A 16,724-nucleotide genomic window follows, 5' to 3' on the forward strand; every position below is an offset into this window, starting at 1 on the left:
GATACCCCGGAGTCAGGCACAGCACTAAAAATTACCGCTTATTCTCTCCCACATCCTCGCTAATTTACCCGCTCAATATGATAGTCTCAAGTGAATTGAACCGCCCTGACGGGGAATCAGGAGGGATGGAGGATTCTGGACTTTCCCTATGACCAAAGCAGGAATTTCTCCCTCTAATGGAACGCCACATCCAGGACCACACCACCACGCCGTACTCCCCACCCTATGATTTACACGTATTTTGCTATCTGAACCCCTGGGTTAGTAACCCCCCGAGTCATTGGTATTCTTATGGGTATCTCAACCCCCACAAAATTCGATAGTTTAGTTCATACGATCATCACTCTTCCCGTTTGCGTCTCTACACTCCTCCTTTTGATTCAGTTGCTCTTATTGGCTGGTAAATCCTTGGTAATGCATAGCTGATTCAGGCCACTCCTGTTAGAAAACCGATAGAAATCCAACTACAGGGTAGGAATCTACTGCCGCTTTTTGGATATTCTGGCTACAAGCCACACTATCTAGTCAGACAATCGCGTGAATATTCCGCGACTGGGGCCTTAATATGACGGAGGACAGTGTGAACTATTACGGTGACTATCCTATCTAGATTTCATATAATTGCGCTAAATCTTCACCCAGAAAGACGAGCCGGGCAGGGATCTCCCGGACACCCTACCCCGCCTTTCCCCAACGCAACTAGACATCGTTAGGTATAATATCGTTAGGTATACCCGATCGACACCAGCCCGACACCAGCTATTGCCTACATCACTCCGTGCCTCGAGATGCTGAAGGACTCCATCCAAATTTCACAAAGACGTCAATTGAACATCGCTAATATGAGGGATTTCAATAAGAAGAGTAAGTCGCAGATCTGTAGTTTGCCTGGCACCGCTAACTGATATCATAGCGCCATGGACCAGAGTGTTCAAGGCATGCGAAAGCTGCCGACAACGGAAAGTGAAATGCGACGGGGCCCGGCCCTGTCATTCGTGTATTAAGCACTCGACTCCTTGCATTTTCCGCAAGAGCGCTAGGAGGCAGCTCGGAAACTCAAAACAGGTATTGCCGGCCGCTCAGAGCGTTGAGGAGAGTATATCACCGGATAGCGATAGTTGCACTTCCCAATCTACACGATCATGGAACGCGCAACAACGCAGTGATCTGCGATACGTTTTGCGAGCTCCCAAAACAAGTGAGGGCCGTTCGGGGCGAGGAAAAATCACCAGAATCTTCGGTCCGACGTCTCCCGTCGCTGTGCTCAATCTGATATTGGACTTGATCGCCGAATCGTACGGCTCTCACCACCATAACCTGACAGAAGGATCGCCGATTAGACAACATATAGATGTTCAGGAGTACCTTCGCCAGGCATTTGCCACAAATGATGTTCTCTGTTCACCATCGTTGAACCTTAGCCCGCCAGGCCCGTTAGACACAGTCCCTGTTCAGGTTCAGAGTCTTCTTCTCGAGCGATATATCAAAACTTCTTGGAAAATCCTCCCATTTCAATCCCCTGACAGTCTCCGTTCATGTCTTTCAAGGCTTTCTTACCAGCCAATCTCGCAGGATGAGGATAAGGCTCGTCGCTCGATTATGTTTCCTCTACTTGCCATTGGGTCAATCACTACCGGCCATGGGAACATTGGAGAAATGTTCATTAGAGAGGCACAGAGAAACAAAGCAACGCCGCTCTACATGGGTGACATCCTCGCTTTACAGAGTGATATGCTCATGATAAGTGACTTCTCATTCTTTAACTGTTGGGCAACTAAACTAACTGCCGCTATCCACGCCCAGTATCACACCGACTGCGGATCGTTTGAAGTAGCATGGATACAGTTAGGCGAAATATTCGCGAAATTTCTGGCAGCTGGAATGGACAGCCCAACACGATCAGCTCAAGAACAGGCCATCATCTCAGCGTTCTGCTGTACAGAAAGGTATGTGAACATGTTTCGACCTTGTAAGCAATTTACTGAATGCTCTTATAAGTTTATTGTGCATTGCTCTAGGCCGCAAAGCCGTGTTTTCTAGCAACCTGAAACATTTACCGAAAAGCGATAAAACAATTATTGGATTCATGCATCCATTCTTTCGCATTCTTGCCGACATCCAGAGCCTTTATCAGCAACAAAACCTGGATTTTATAGAACTATGGAGTGCTTTGCGCTCGCTTCATCAGCGTCTTGAAAACTTCTGGCTAATGGAAGACCCTTCCCAAGTCGCCCCAGAAGGAGATGAACCGAATATGGGAACAGTGTGTGAGTACAGACATCCACTCGTTAACCTCTCGAGAGCTATCTAACTCGATATCCAGTGTTCCAATACTCTTTGATCGTCCTATACAGACCGTTCTTACTAATTAAAGCAATGGAGTCACTTCGTAACATCAAATCTGGTTCGAGTCTGCACTACACTTCTGAAGGAAGTGAAACAGCAGCAATCATATCCGCAGCATGCGAATATGCCATTCGAGCTGCAACAAAGACCATTAACTTCTTTTCCCGATTATACAAAACGAGCTTAATACAAAAGGTTCAATATTTCTTAATTCTCTCGAAGCTAGCTTCAACTCGCTAACATGCTATAGAGTCTTCCTCTGAACGCGTTCTTCCTTGAAAATGCTTGCTATGCTCTACTCATCGATAGCTTATGGGGTGACAGGATGTCATTGCATTCGTCTCTCATCCATGCCTGTGTACATGCTATGGAACAGACACAGGAACAAAAGTTCACTTCAACGCGACTTCCCGTCATTAAACAAGTTCTACAGAAAGCTGGAATAATTCAAAACCCCGACGAGTTGCTTCCAAATTTCATACTATTGCAGTCTGGAGTCCCTTGGATGAATCAGTTTCTGGACAATCAATACGGCTTCCTATGAATGAGTCACACTCAAATTGTGGCTTAGTCAGTAATGAATTTCACAATATGTATGACTACCTCCTTGGTGACTGTACGTCAACCGTTAAATCTCATACCGTTTTTCGTAGCTCGGTCAAACGCCATAGCAGATTTCATCAACAGCGTACAGGTAAGCGGGGCCAGCGCAGTAGCTCAACATGATTTTTAGTCGGTCGGCTCTGATTCCTCCTTTCTTAGATTGCTCAGTCCCACTGCAGAGATTTGCCGGCATTTGACTTCGTGCCATACCTAGCGAGGAACGATCGATACTAATCTATAAGTGATTGACTCAAAACTTACATAGCCATGCCTACATCAACTCTGCTATTGCCGTCACGAAGCTGTGACAATCATAGAACCATGCTCACCAGAAAGGGAATCCCTAGGGAGCAATTTGAAATTGATTTAAACGAATGTTGTATCTAAGATGTAGGGACATTTCAAAAGCCTGAATCTGATGATTGGAGAAACTCTGTAGCCAGATACCCAACAAGACAATTTCTAGATATGAATCGAAAGGTCTTCTTCTGTTATTACGACATTATCCCTTGGGATACATCGCAAGTCATGACTGGGTCTGCTATTTTGACTTCTGTTCGGTTTTAGACCGATGGAACCCTCAGTGCGGGGAACCCATGCCGCATTAGACCCACAGAGATCCGATCTATCAGTCAGGACCCATCGAATTCCGAATGTAGGGAGTTTTAGGCCCGGTCGAATACTATGCGATATGTTGGGGAGTGAATTTGTGCAGCTTGATCCTGTACTCGGTATAATGAGCTAAAATGATGCTCCTAATCACTTCGTATCCTCAACATCGCCGTGAAGGGAATTGAAATTTGGCTCTTCCTCTGGGGACTTCTTGAAAGTAGGCAGAGTTGGAAATATTGGCTTGACGTACCATCAAAATCACGTTGGCAAGATGTTTGCTATTCCAATTGTAAAACTGTCATCGAGGGCTGATATGCTGACGCAAATAGTTATATTAATAACCCAGAAGTATTATGCATGACAATTTCAAGCAACTTGTGCGTGAGCAGGAGCTCCATCTGCTGGATTTTTGCCAGATTGACCCTGGACTACTCGTATATTGAGTATGTTCTATCAGTTCCATGAAACGGAACTATATGTCCTGGACTGATCTGTAAGGGTCGAATGAATTGGGAGTCCAATCATTCTGTCTTTGTTCCGATACTTTGTAGAAAAATGCCTTATTTCTCCAGATAGTCTAAGTTTCGGGAATTCGGAGTTTGGTGGATCCCGCGGCGGTTAATGAAGTGGATCTGGGGAGAGGGTTTCCGACACACCCACTCGCGGGAGGAGTATAGCAGGCCCTGGGCAACCTATCACTCCACTGACGAAGCCCAGCATCATCGCTACGCGCATTGAATTTGATGAGGACTCGGAAAGTGGAGCTTCTCGGCTCAAGTCCTAGTTTTTGATACTGCGGGCCCACATGAGGATTCAGCAGAGAATGGGCTCAATGCGACAAACCAATTTCCAGTGAATATCCTTCCGACACTCCGGCAGCCACCAATGTTAGCATTTTCTGGCATTTTCTGAGATGTGGAGTATGCTGCTGTAGTGGAAACAATAATTGTAGGACAGGAAATGACAACTCGGGATAATGATAGACCGATCTTGAGTTGATTAATGCCAGTCTTCGCAAATCCGTTGTTATGCCAGCAGGGTAAGTCGCGCTTAATGACTACTATAAATCTACAGCAGTCTCGCGATCCAACTCATTCGAAAAAGCAGAGCAAAGAGTGTTCATAAGCCGAACCTCCTTCCTTCAGTTTTGCAATGAGCGCTCTCAACTGGCTTGCCCTGGTGAATCTTCTTCAGATCCCAGCTGCTGTCTACGCAACACCATTTAGCCCATCCGATATTGTGAATCGTGATATTAGCATCGGTAAACTCTCAGTTCCGTCTACTTACGATGCGCCTCGTTTTCGTTGGTGGTGGCCTGGAGGCTGGATTGAGCCTTCAGTAGTTGAGAGCGAAATACAGGCCATTGCTGCGGCAGGATTTGGAGGTGGTGAGATAAGTGACGTTGAAGACAGCATCAAGGTACCTATGGATCCAAAAATTTATGGATGGGCAAGAGATAGATGGAATGCCGGAATGCTTGCTGCTTACAAGACGGCACAGAAGTCAGTATCTAGATTCAAACGCAATAGGAAGTTTCCGTCAGCTAAACATTGACAGGCTTGGTGTTTATGTGGACATGACTCTTGGTCCACACTGGCCAACAGGCGTTCCAGGATTCACACCCGATTCTCCAGAAACCTCCAAAGAACTAGTTCACGGACAGATCTTGGTCGCTGCAGGCAAGTCTTATTCGGGGCCCCTTCCTCTACCCGTTGCCGAACCATCCGGCAAAGAAACTGGGAACCCATCGATAAATGCAACCGCAAAGCTGGTTACTGTCCTAGCGGCGCGGACCAACGCAACTTCAGTCAATGACACAACAATTGTATTTGAGCCATCGACAGTGATGGATTTGACTACTTATTATCATAATAACCAACTGTCCTGGACTGCACCAAAGGATGGGGGCTATATCGTTGTTGCATTCTATGGCCGAGGGACGGGACAAATTCAAAATCTGTATGATGGAAACCCTGAGGCCCCAAAGGTCACTTATCCCTTTCCAGCGTACATCGTCGACCATCTGTCCAGCGCCGGCGTGGAGGCATCAGTGAATTACTGGAACGAGAACATCCTAAGCGACGAGCTGCGCCAGATTATGAAGAGTCAAGGAGGATCAATCTTTGAAGACTCACTTGAGCTGAAGTTGAAGCAGTATTGGACGCTCAACTTTATGGAAGAGTTCAAGAAGCGTCGAGGTTACGATTTGACTCCATATTTGTTCTACGTCATCCAAGATACCAACACATTCACAGGCGACAATGAAGTTGCAAGGAGAATTGTGTACGATTTCTACGCCACTGTCACGGATTTGTACATCGACTACCGTGTCCGAGGATTGAAGAAATTCGCTAATGGGCTTGGTCTCAAATTGCGTCTACAGCCTTACACAGCTACTGTTGACTCTTCGCGGGCAGCCTCCGCGCTTGATATTCCCGAGGGAGAGTCTCTCGGCTTTGAGGGAGACAATGACGCTTTCCGTGTTTTGGCGACAGGTCGAGACGTTGCCGGTCGCACTAAGATACTTTCTGACGAGCTGGGAGCGTACATGGGCAAGGCGTATGGAGTCACATGGAGCTTTCTTCTTGGTACGGCGAACTTGGATTACTCTCTCGGTGTCAGTCACGCAGTCATCCATGGCTCTCCGTACCGTGACTCTCCATCAAGCGTGTGGCCTGGCTTTGCCCCTTTCACGCCACTTGGCTCGACTAGCAATGGCTTCGCGGATGCGTGGGGTCCGCGCCAACCTCAATGGCTCTTTGCGCCAAATGCGAGCATATATATGGCCCGTGCTCATCAAACGCTGCAATCAGGTTCTCCTTCGGTGGATTTGGCCATTCTCAACACTGAATGGGGTGTGACGGCAACATGGGACGATACTGGATTGAACGATGCTGGTTATTCTTACCAGGTAAGACCGCTGTATACTTGATATTTGTCAATGTCGCCAACCAAATGATAGTTTCCAACCCCAGAGCTACTGGCAGAGTACTCAGCCACAGTCAATAACAAGCTTCTTCTTCCGGATGGCCCTCAGTATAGAGCCCTTTTGATCAACAACGTCACCTCTCTGAATTTAGATAGCGCGAGGCAAATTCTCTCTTACGCGAAGTCAGGTCTAGCTGTCGTTATCATTGGGAACGCTCCGTCACAGCCACAATCGTTCTGCACGGATTGCACCCAGGTCAAAAGCCAGATCCAGCAGACCTTTAAGGAAATAACTTCTTTGAAGACCACAAAGCGCGTCAATTCCGAGTCTGAGGCTCCCGCCGCTCTCAAAGCGTTGGGAATCCAGTCATCTGTCCGATACTCTTCAGCATCCAATGTATCCACCATCACGACCAAACGTCGTATCAGCGACTCTGAATCGATCTACTTCATCTACAGCTCATCCGCAATCAATGAGACAGTCTACCTCAAAGGAGAAGGTTATCCGCTCATGATGAATTTCTGGACTGGTGAAGTGAGACCCATTGTTGCATTCAACACGAACAATGGGTACACTGAAGTCAACTTGACCTTGGGCACGAATGCGGCACAGGCAATTTATCTTGGCAGAAGAAACCCATACGGCCTCCCCAATTTCAGCAAACATGTTATCACTACTGATGCAGAGGCTTTTGTCGAGTCGGGAAACATGTTCCTGAGATCGAGTCAAAACGGAACCTACACTGCGCAACTGTCGACCGGGCAAACTCTCAGTGTTGAATTCAATAACGTGCCAGTACCAGTAATCCCGACGTCTTGGACCTTATCCGTTGAGGACTGGGCTCCCACGTATATCAACGAAATTGGCCTCAACTCGTCTTTGACTAGCAAAACCATTTTGCCCAGTATCAAGCTGAGCAACCTCAAGCCCTGGACGAATATTACTGGTTTGGAATATGCAAGTGGCATCGGTACCTACAAGACAACAGTCGATCTATCTCTCCATCAGGAGAGCAAGGACTCTGGAGACACTCTTGCTGTTTCTATCAACATTGGTGATGTTGAAGGTAGTTGGGGCTTGAAAATCAATGGCGTGCAAGTGGAGGGCGTTGACTTCCTGTCTGGAGCACCGCTAAATGTCACTTCATACGTGAAGAATGGTCCAAATGGTATGTCCTATACAAACTGAGGGATGATCTGCATACTGACAGATTGCAGAAATTGAAATTACAGTTGCCACTACTCTGTGGAACAAACTGCGCAAGACCTGGCCTTCTATCTATGGATCTCTGGAAGCGCAGAATATTGGCTTGTTGGGGCCCGTCAGTTTCTCGTACTACACCCAGAAGCAGATTTAATGTCGAGTGTATTGACTGGAGAAATAATTTTTGGTTGTGCTGTGTCGTGGCAAACGTACTAAGGTCCTCCATATTTGCGACACTGGGAAATAGGTGTAGATAGACCAGCTATTTTCGAGCAGTCTGACTGGCGGAGACCGAATGGTATGAGGACAAGCACTGCACCTCCAGCACTTCTCCCTTCTCTCGCTTCTGTCCAGTCTCAGTATTCGGTGCAGAACGCACTCTTTTCCAAAAGATAGGCTCTTGTCACAATATTGGCGATTTATTTGAGAAAGAGCTGCGATTTTGAACAAGGGAAATCTATCTCTACCGGGGATGCGCTTCAATCTATATTTCTGGGGAGACTTCGAGTGACCAAAGCACAATCCGACAAGATTTAGTAAGTATTCCTCGACAACACATACCATACCAGAGCCAAAGGCGCACAGATGAGCCAAGGAAAACAGTAGAAAGAGAATCTTTGAGGCTGTCTCGATTTGAGGCCTATAGTTCTCTTTGATGCTGTTCCTTGCACACAGGTATCTCTCTTGTTAAGATAGAGGTGGAATGGTGCTCGTCTGGGATACATTACCTCGTCCAGCTATCTATTCCAAAGTTGGTAGAACAGCAGGGGCAGCTGGAGTGATGGAGAAGACTGCAAAAGAGGCTGTAGCGAAATTTATTTAAGCGGAGACTATACAGAGATGACGATGGTGAGAGCCACGAAAGGCCTCGGCGAGGTATCAAGGCCGCTTTATCTTCGCACCAATCTCTGACGCCTCAACCGCGCGATCGGGTTCCTGATTCTTGATAATACGGTCAATCTGAGAGAGCGATATCACGAAGATCTCAGCACCTTCCTTCTGCATATGTCGGTGAAATCCAACACCGCCGATCGCGGCGATATCAATACTTTAACGTAGTAAGTTATCCACCTTCTTCTTTAGTGTCTGTGGGATAATCAATTCACCGCGCAACGCACGATCCATCTTCCTCGCCAGTTTCAAAGGCTGTTCAACGAACGGCTCGATCGGGGTGGTCTTGAGGTATGGCATCTACTGCCATGTCCGCAACCTCTACCGCACGGTTGAGATCGTCTATCGCGCCGGTCCTGTGAGGACTCAAGCCGAACTAGATCAATTGGGCGTGGTCGACAATCTTTCTATCGAAGGCTTGAAGGGAAGTAAACACAAGGGGTCTCAAGACGGCTGAGTAGAGGAGACTTTACGTGACACATGTGATCAACATAGGGCTCTGGCCCGTTACAGGTCCATTAAAAATGATATAGTTGGTGGTGATAAAGTGGTTTCGTATTCACTACCGCACTCACGTCCTCAATGCCTCAAACCTGAGAATGATTAGCACGGTTAAAGCTGAATCCAATTATGAAAGCCTACTCAAGTTTTAGTTTTTGCTGCTGATCGAGGAGACGCTTCCAAGGTACAAGTATCTGGGGCTCGCCCTCTTCCGGTACCGAGATTGCGATTGATGAGACGGTTCAATCCTCCTCGAGAGACGGACTATCTGCTAGTGCCGATGGCTCTTCCCGGATTAGCGGAAGAGGATGCAAGCAAAGAAAACTACTGTTCTTTTTACTCCTGTGCTAGTACGTTGACATGATCGACCTTGAACAAATTACTCAGTTTGGGCTAGTGCTCCAACATAGGCTGGTCGAAGATGTACGACGCAGTTGTTGCCGTGTGATTTGGAACTGTTACCACGCGGATTTCAGTTTTGCCATAAGTTACGGGATGTCAATGCCTAAAAGGCGATATAGCTGTCGCAGCACCAGGATTGGTAGATATCCGGAGAAAGGAGGTACTGTATAACAACTAACTATCCGGCATAATTAGTCACGTTTATGCCCACCTAAATTGCCAGACCGAGGCCTTGTAGCGATTCAGACCTATTATGATTCATTGGCGCACCCACATGCCTTATTCATTTCTGTTCTGACAATAGCTTAGTTTCTTGAGGCAAGGGAATACATTAACTGTCCGCGCGACGTCTAATAACAAGCACACACTAACTACTAAACAGGGGGATGCACTAACGGCAGTCTGAGCAAAACAGACAGGTTGCGGCACAACGAGATAACCACCACCAAACAGAGGAAGTAGGTTAGGCCGCTCAGGTAGCACCGAGGACAGAAGAGATAGAATACTCTGGCTAAGAAGACCGCTTCACCGCGCAAGATCCCCATTCCTCTGAAAGCCCTGTAACCTGTAGGGTACTCGAGAAAAGGATGCGGAGAGGATCAATCGATCGAGCGTAATGAACGACTAGGAAGAGCAATCTGCTTCGAACGGTCGGCTGTCCCATGAAGCAGCTCCCAACCATCTTCCTGAACAGCGAATTTTCTCCTTGAACAAACGAGAAGGTGTTGATTAAATCAAAAACGCTGTATGCCAAGAACGCAAGCCAGACCCGAGCACTCAATACTAACAGCCTACTACAGACCCGTCAGCGGTTCCCCCACTACACTACGTACTTTAACCCAAGGCGACATTGAAGTCAGCCTCGCCGTTGACTTGGCCAATCCTGGGTTAGGATTCAATGGATCGGCAAGTGCAAAGAGAGCACGGTTTCAGCCTGATCAAGGTGAACCACTGAAGCTGCATCTAAGCCCAGGTGAGAGGGGGTTCGTGCGGTGGTCGCGCGACGCAGGGTGATTCTCACCCGCTCTCACCCTGTTTATTGCGTTCTCACCCTAACTCACACCCGGTCGCGCGACCATAAAGCGGCCTCACCTGCTAGCTCACCCGAGTGGCACCCACCCGCGCCTTCTGGCCGCGTTTAAGCCACACGCCGGGAGGTTAGTAGTTGGGTGGGTCATTGTGTGTGGTGTGGCGAACTAGCTCACCAATGCGTCCTACCCGATGAGATAAACAGGCTTTGCCTACTTCGGTTTCTTTAAAATCGAGAATAAGTCTTTGCGGTATCTTGCAATTCAGTAGTTCTCCCTTAGAGGGAACTCCTGGGACAGTACTCAGTTCTAATTTAGTATTACATGCAGGAAGGCAGTGTCACGCCACGGAGACATCCATCGGCTTGGGGCAACCGTAGTACGCGCATGTCCATGAACGGAACGAAACAATGGGAGTCATGATCTTGATGTAATGATTGGGGTATAGGGATGTAGGCAGTTAGCACTAACTCCCCAGTGATTTGAAATGCTATAACTTCATCATTGGCCGGGTGCTTTGACCGGCAATTGCTCCTAAGACGGAAAAAAGCAGAGAATTTGCAAAGGTCTCCTATCTGGGGCTATTCTAAATGTTGTCTGGGATGGCTGAGTGTCTAAGTGGACCTCTCTTTGGCTTTGTTGGCTTTGAAGAGTATGTAACGATCGCAAGTGGAGAGGAACTCGGGAAAACACTGTTATGGTACCGCAACAAGACTGTACTGTTGCAGCATCTTTCCTGGGTGGGCAATAGAGGAACCGACGGTTTGATTGTTATTACGTCCGAAAAATCCAGTTTAGTGCATTTAGTGGTCCAAAAGTCTGTTTCTCACTCATAGATACGGAAAATGGGCAGGCATGTCCCATTTTCCCAGAGTATGATATCATATAATCGAATAGCATCATCGTTCACCCATTTTCCTGCTTCTTTCTACGGTATCCTCGCCTATGAATCTGTTTCCGGCAAACGCACAAATGCCCTTGGTCATCGCAAACTGAAGTAGCACATTCGTTGCAAGTACCAGGCATGCTCGAGATCTCCTGACCAGTTTCTTCCGGAGGAAAGTCGAATGCTATGACATAGTTGATGCTACATACTTCGAGTCATGATATCGAATGTTAAATGGTAGTATTCATGATCACAAAAATGGGTTTTCTATACCCTTTTCGGTCACTGTACCAATAGGAATGTGTAGTCAACCTCTTGCGAACATAGGCTGGGCAATGTCCTGGCCACTGACGGAAGCGTAGCTGGAAGCTCCCTAGCCGAATATAGTAAGCCCGAATGAGGGAGAACATAGATTGAGTGACATGCTTCCCCAGATAAGACAACCATCGTCTTCGTGTTGCTGACATTACCAGCACCGTTAACCCTGTCTCTCAAGGAAGGGATGTCTAGGTGATGAATCAGTGAAAAACCCCTTGAAACCTACGCTCCTCTGAATTACAGCTAATAGGAGTCCTGTTTCTGTTGAATTCACTTGGCTTCTACCTTGCCTAGACACTCGCCTTTGAGGGCAGGAATTCCATATACGTGTAATAAAACGGCGGTTCATTAATACAAGGCTCGTTATTTTCAAACGTGAGAAATTACCACGGTATTCGGATCGGTAACCGACCGGAATTTGGCGCTAAGAAATGACCAAACCTTATCGTCGAGGAGACAGGCGGGGCCCCAAACCCCCCAAGAACCCCCTTGCGTTGCCAGTTATGGACTAGGTAAATGATAGACAAGTCATATCAATTTAGAATTCGCACTAACCACTGCTTACTTAGGGTTCATTCCAACTATTTCGAATCTCGTGCCTGGCATGATGGCGCCCTTGGCTTCTTCTTTTTCTTGGTGGCTTGGAAGGGTTGGTGGCAATACCTGTCATGATTCGAAGGGTTTGAGGGCTTTGTTAGCTGTGCAATGGATACAGCAAGCCTTTCCAGTTTCATTCCCCTGTGGGTGAGCCTTTGTTGGATTTTTTTCTTTTTTTGGGGGGGTTGGGTTCTGCGTTACTTGGGGTTAGATTTCTGACGATTGGGTCTGATTCGGAGGGCCAATATGACCTCAGTTATCGAATATACTACTGCCCTGTGATTACTAGATCACTGTGATGAAACCCCATTATTATAGACATAAATGATAGCTTATATTAGTACCTGCAGGGTAAACTGTACCACTTGCGTCCATTGAAGCCATATCGTTTGCCGTAGAATTTGTGACTAATGATCATATTCATCAACTTATGGCTTTCATTTGCTTCCTACTCTACCCTATAGTCTTACAGTTGACCCAAATAGTAGTTTTGAATCATAAATGCTCTTTATATTTGATTATTGTCTGATTTCTATTGATTACAAGTAGCTTCTGTCTTTATTGGCCTCTTCTGTCCAAGTTATCATAATGTACTAAACGACGGCACACAACTACTATTTGTGCAAAGATATAATTATATATATATATATAGGCCCCTTCCTGGTATGTATTGCACCTCATATGGTACTACAATCTCGGCACAAGCTAGCTATATTTCATATATTGCTCCTCAAATTTACTCTAGGTGATTAGAGATCTGAATACAATATATGTATCGCAACCAAACGTGTGTAATAGCCATCCACTAGATAACAGCATGCAATAAACTGCCTAATATTACGGGTATATTGACCTGCACGTAGCATGCTCTAGACTTTCGCGGACTTATGCTGTTGAAATCTCACACATATACTTTGGTAATTGCATGAGCAGATTAAGATTGTGTGAGTGAGTACAAGAGTTCCAATGGAGATTTCTAGGTGAAGAGGTGATGTTAAAACAGCATTGTGTTCGTTGTCATTGTAATCTGCTATAACTATCCTTCATGACTAGCTATGAATGATTCCACGATAAACGTCAAGGTCTAGCTTTTCCCATAATTATAGGTCCCTGATAACACAGAAAGCTCAGCATCATGAGCTTCCCTGTGCTACAGTTACCGTAGGTATTATCCAGCCCCGAAATCATCTTCCCCTACAACCCGGCCACAAAGTCACAATGAAGTATACCCGTTTGCCAAGCGCAAAACATGTATACTTCGCCGTGGCTTCGTGGATGAGACGAAGAGAAGAGACGTGGTAGATGGAGCCGGAAACCAAACTACAACTCGCAGCCAAGCGAAGCTCTGGAGAAGAAAAGAAAAGAGAGATCGAAACTCAAGGGTGCTTGTTTATATATCTCTCGAAGTGCTTAATCACTTGCCTTACTGCGCCCCTGGTACCTCGCAGGCTCCAAGACTTCGCATTCCTTGCCCGCTTTCAGACGGTAGTCCGTAGTCGTGAAGTAAACTAACGCGAATGCGAACTGACTCTCTGGCTTCCAAGGGGTGCACAGTGAATACCCCAAAGCAATTTGGAATTTCGAGACATTATTAGACATTATCAGACAAATTTTCAAAGGCTACTCGAGTGTCTGACAATTTTCAGGGCAGGCAAATTGTTGCCTTGCTAAGGGTCATATGAGATGGATTTGCTGAGATCCAGTACCTCGTGTCTACAGACACCAAAAAAATCTTAGTATCGCCTAGCATTTTTAGCATTCAATCTTGGCGAAGGGGCAATCTAGATACTGTCTAATCCCTGTATAGGACTTAGAGAGACGAACCTTGAGGATAGTTTACAGAAGATCACCGGAACGGTGGCTGAGACCCAACAATGAAGGGAGATTGACTGATAGTGCGAAGTAACCCCGAAACATACGAAATTAGGCTCAATGAAACCTGTTTTCTCGATATTCCCGACTCGGCTTGAATTGTTACCATAAACTGAAGTGGATTCCCTTGCCACTAACAAGCTTCTGTACTGAAAGCATGAATGAAGCTCATGCAAACGTGTAAAGCACATAACTGCACTGCGGGTGGGAGGACTGCAAGGTACCATTCTAGCCTTCGCTTCCATACAGCCGGGCTAAGAAAAAAGGTATTTCTAGCAAAAGCAGGTGCAGCGTTGACACAGGGTACTCCGCCAAGCTATTAAAGCCTCGTTAAACAGACTCATATACTACACTGGTACGATACAAGGGATGTAATCAGAGTCGTGAACTTGTTACATTGAAACTCCTCGGTCCATACTGAGCAAGGAATCCTTCTGGTCATCCACCCGCCAAGTCAGAACCTCAGCTGTTTGCGTCTAGGCACACGCGTACATTCCCGTTCTAACCATGGCAGATCTATCTTCATATCCTTGGAAGGGTCATAGATTCAAGGCACAATTCTGTAAAGACATTGAGGTTTAGATGATCGTCGTTAACTGGTATGGGAGAGCGAGAATTGGATGTCTCAGTCACAGTGACCCCCATAACTCGAGAATTTTGTAGGGGCTCGCAGCAATCCAAGTACTAAACATAGTAAGAGAATGAGAGAGGGGAGTCTCCACCTCGAGCTATAAATCTCGTCGAAATCCCCTGCTAAAAGTATCATTCATCATCAACCATTCACTCGCTCATCAAAGCATTACTTCTCTGTCTCTCTCTCTCTCTCTGAACACTCGTTTCTATAGAACACTCGTTCAATTTTCCAACCACCTTTCAAAATGAAGTTCGCTGTCGCTGCTATCCTTGGCTTCGCCATGACTGCCGTTGCCATCCCGGCCGCTAAGGGAAGCCAGAAGAAGCTGTCCATCGACGACGCTTCCGGCCAATGCTCGATTGGGGACATCTACTGCTGCAATCCCAGCAACAGTGAGGACACTGACGGTTTTCTGAACAATGCACTCAGGGAGGGTCTTCTTATTGGAAGTCTCGTCAATGGCAAGGGATCTGCCTGTGCTCCCACTTCGCTGATTGGGGATCTCAATCTGCTTGGTAAGGCTAGATCATATTTCAAGAGAGACAACAAAGAACAAACTAACAATCCTTAGCCTTTTTCGAAGAGGGACAGGATGACGATAAGTCCTACTGCAAAAACACCATCGCCTGCTGCCCCAACGGAAGCGTAAGTCCATCATCAGCCACTATGACCTCTGATAGAAAGTAAAAGTTTTGCTGACTTGGAATCTTACATCAACAGTGCGCAGCCCTTGACGGATACTAGGGGCTTCCTAATCAGCAACATTGGCCTCATGCAGATGACGCAGGCTCAACTGCAGCGATTCGCTTGGGATCAAGCTTCGTGGAGTTTCCATATCAGCTCCATCTGCTAAGTGATTTCGTGTTAATGGCCCAGGCATTCAAGACCTTGATCGGCCGATGTTCTTTTGGATTTTGTGTCTTTTTAGACTAGAGTTTAGTTTAGCTTAATAAAAAGAAAGGGTTTCGTCCGTTTCGCATACAACTCCAACAGGATTGTAGCTTGCTTGGAACCGATAGATTTAGTACGCCTTTGAGGGTCCAGAAATGAAGCCCCTCTGTATACCTCGAAGAAACGCACAAGTAAATTCTCATACCACTATCTTGTACATCAAGCCATGGCTTAAGATTCAGACTGTTCTACAAAGTCTTGTGTCGAGCACTCCACGTCTGCGCGACCTTGCTGCGGACTTTCGTCCAGCAGAAATGGCAGCATAACTTTTATTGCACTCACAAGCCCGGTGTCCTCCGATAATTAGTCCCCATATAGTGCTTTTCCGATCCCTACGATGTCAAAATACGTTCTGAAATAAAGTGGCAATGTCTATTGACGAACAAGTCCGAAGGGATATAATCTGGGGTTTGACAGCATATTTGCGCGAATTTCTACGCAAGTAGACAACCTCAACTGGGATGTTAGACTGGCTTGCATTACAGGAGAAGTCAATAGTAGACAAGACACACCGAAGGGGTATCTTTGACCGATTTAGACTGCCAGGCTACTGCGCACTGACCTCTGCGTCTTTTTGGTGGGGGGGGTACATTCAAAAACGTTCTAGCCCATATTTCCAGCCCTAATTTTGTATTCGCTTCCTAAAGGCGATCCTAGCTGCATGCAGCAATGTCTCACTCTCCAAATGACTCGCATCTTGTTCAGATCAGGAAACAGATCGCTAGGGAGCTAAGCCGCATCAGGGCTATCGATGGTGGCGTATGTAATGCCGCCACGGATCATACGACGTTAGATACCTTACATACCTTACCATTATGGTCTGTATTTATAACACTATGTAATTTTCAACGTAAGGATTGTGCCGGCTGTCACGGTTCGGTTGCAGTGGCTAGGACCCGGACTTTTTCTTAAATTCCTTTACTTACTGGTAGACACTTTTCAGGCATAGCA

At 46.5% G+C, this 16,724-nt stretch overlaps 4 protein-coding genes across 4 annotated transcripts; 3 read left to right on the top strand and 1 right to left on the bottom strand.

The window, feature by feature from the left end:
- Positions 1-788: 788 nt before the first annotated feature.
- BO83DRAFT_418739 (uncharacterized protein) lies at positions 789-2,890 on the top strand (the record flags this gene model as incomplete). The annotated part of the gene is made up of 5 exons (XM_025534837.1): positions 789-864; positions 914-1,946; positions 1,999-2,267; positions 2,324-2,541; positions 2,597-2,890. 5 exons carry the CDS (start codon positions 789-791, stop codon positions 2,888-2,890), a joined length of 1,890 nt encoding a protein of 629 aa, XP_025386243.1.
- A 1,931-nt stretch (positions 2,891-4,821) lies between these two features.
- On the top strand, positions 4,822-7,829 carry BO83DRAFT_273846 (uncharacterized protein; the record flags this gene model as incomplete). The annotated part of the gene is made up of 4 exons (XM_025527064.1): positions 4,822-5,063; positions 5,119-6,472; positions 6,524-7,658; positions 7,708-7,829. Coding segments are annotated over 4 exons (2,853 nt in total), but the record flags the coding sequence as incomplete, so codon positions are not given.
- A 1,999-nt stretch (positions 7,830-9,828) lies between these two features.
- Positions 9,829-10,158, bottom strand: BO83DRAFT_75540 (uncharacterized protein). Its single transcript, XM_025537581.1, has one exon. The coding sequence runs from the start codon at positions 10,030-10,032 to the stop codon at positions 9,862-9,864; it is 171 nt and encodes a 56-aa protein (XP_025386245.1). The 5' UTR covers positions 10,033-10,158; the 3' UTR covers positions 9,829-9,861.
- Positions 10,159-15,035: 4,877 nt separating this feature from the next.
- BO83DRAFT_449031 (hydrophobin family protein) lies at positions 15,036-15,691 on the top strand. Its single transcript, XM_025536729.1, has 3 exons — positions 15,036-15,337; positions 15,394-15,467; positions 15,543-15,691. The coding sequence occupies exons 1-3, from the start codon at positions 15,067-15,069 to the stop codon at positions 15,564-15,566; spliced, it is 369 nt and encodes a 122-aa protein (XP_025386246.1). The 5' UTR covers positions 15,036-15,066; the 3' UTR covers positions 15,567-15,691.
- The last annotated feature ends 1,033 nt before the right edge of the window (positions 15,692-16,724 follow it).

The sequence above is a fragment of the Aspergillus eucalypticola genome (assembly GCF_003184535.1).
Source record: "Aspergillus eucalypticola CBS 122712 chromosome Unknown BO83scaffold_19, whole genome shotgun sequence".
Taxonomy (NCBI): Eukaryota; Fungi; Ascomycota; class Eurotiomycetes; order Eurotiales; family Aspergillaceae; genus Aspergillus; species Aspergillus eucalypticola.

What these genes read in the sequence shown, in the direction of transcription:
- BO83DRAFT_75540 (XM_025537581.1), bottom strand. Translation starts at nt 10,032, where the DNA reads ATGGGGATCTTGCGCGGTGAAGCGGTCTTCTTAGCCAGAGTATTCTAT.
- BO83DRAFT_449031 (XM_025536729.1), top strand. Translation starts at nt 15,067, where the DNA reads ATGAAGTTCGCTGTCGCTGCTATCCTTGGCTTCGCCATGACTGCCGTT. An exon ending in TGGGGATCTCAATCTGCTTG is followed by an intron (nt 15,338 to 15,393) that starts GTAAGGCTAGAT and finishes AACAATCCTTAG; the next exon opens with CCTTTTTCGAAGAGGGACAG. An exon ending in CCTGCTGCCCCAACGGAAGC is followed by an intron (nt 15,468 to 15,542) that starts GTAAGTCCATCA and finishes TTACATCAACAG; the next exon opens with TGCGCAGCCCTTGACGGATA.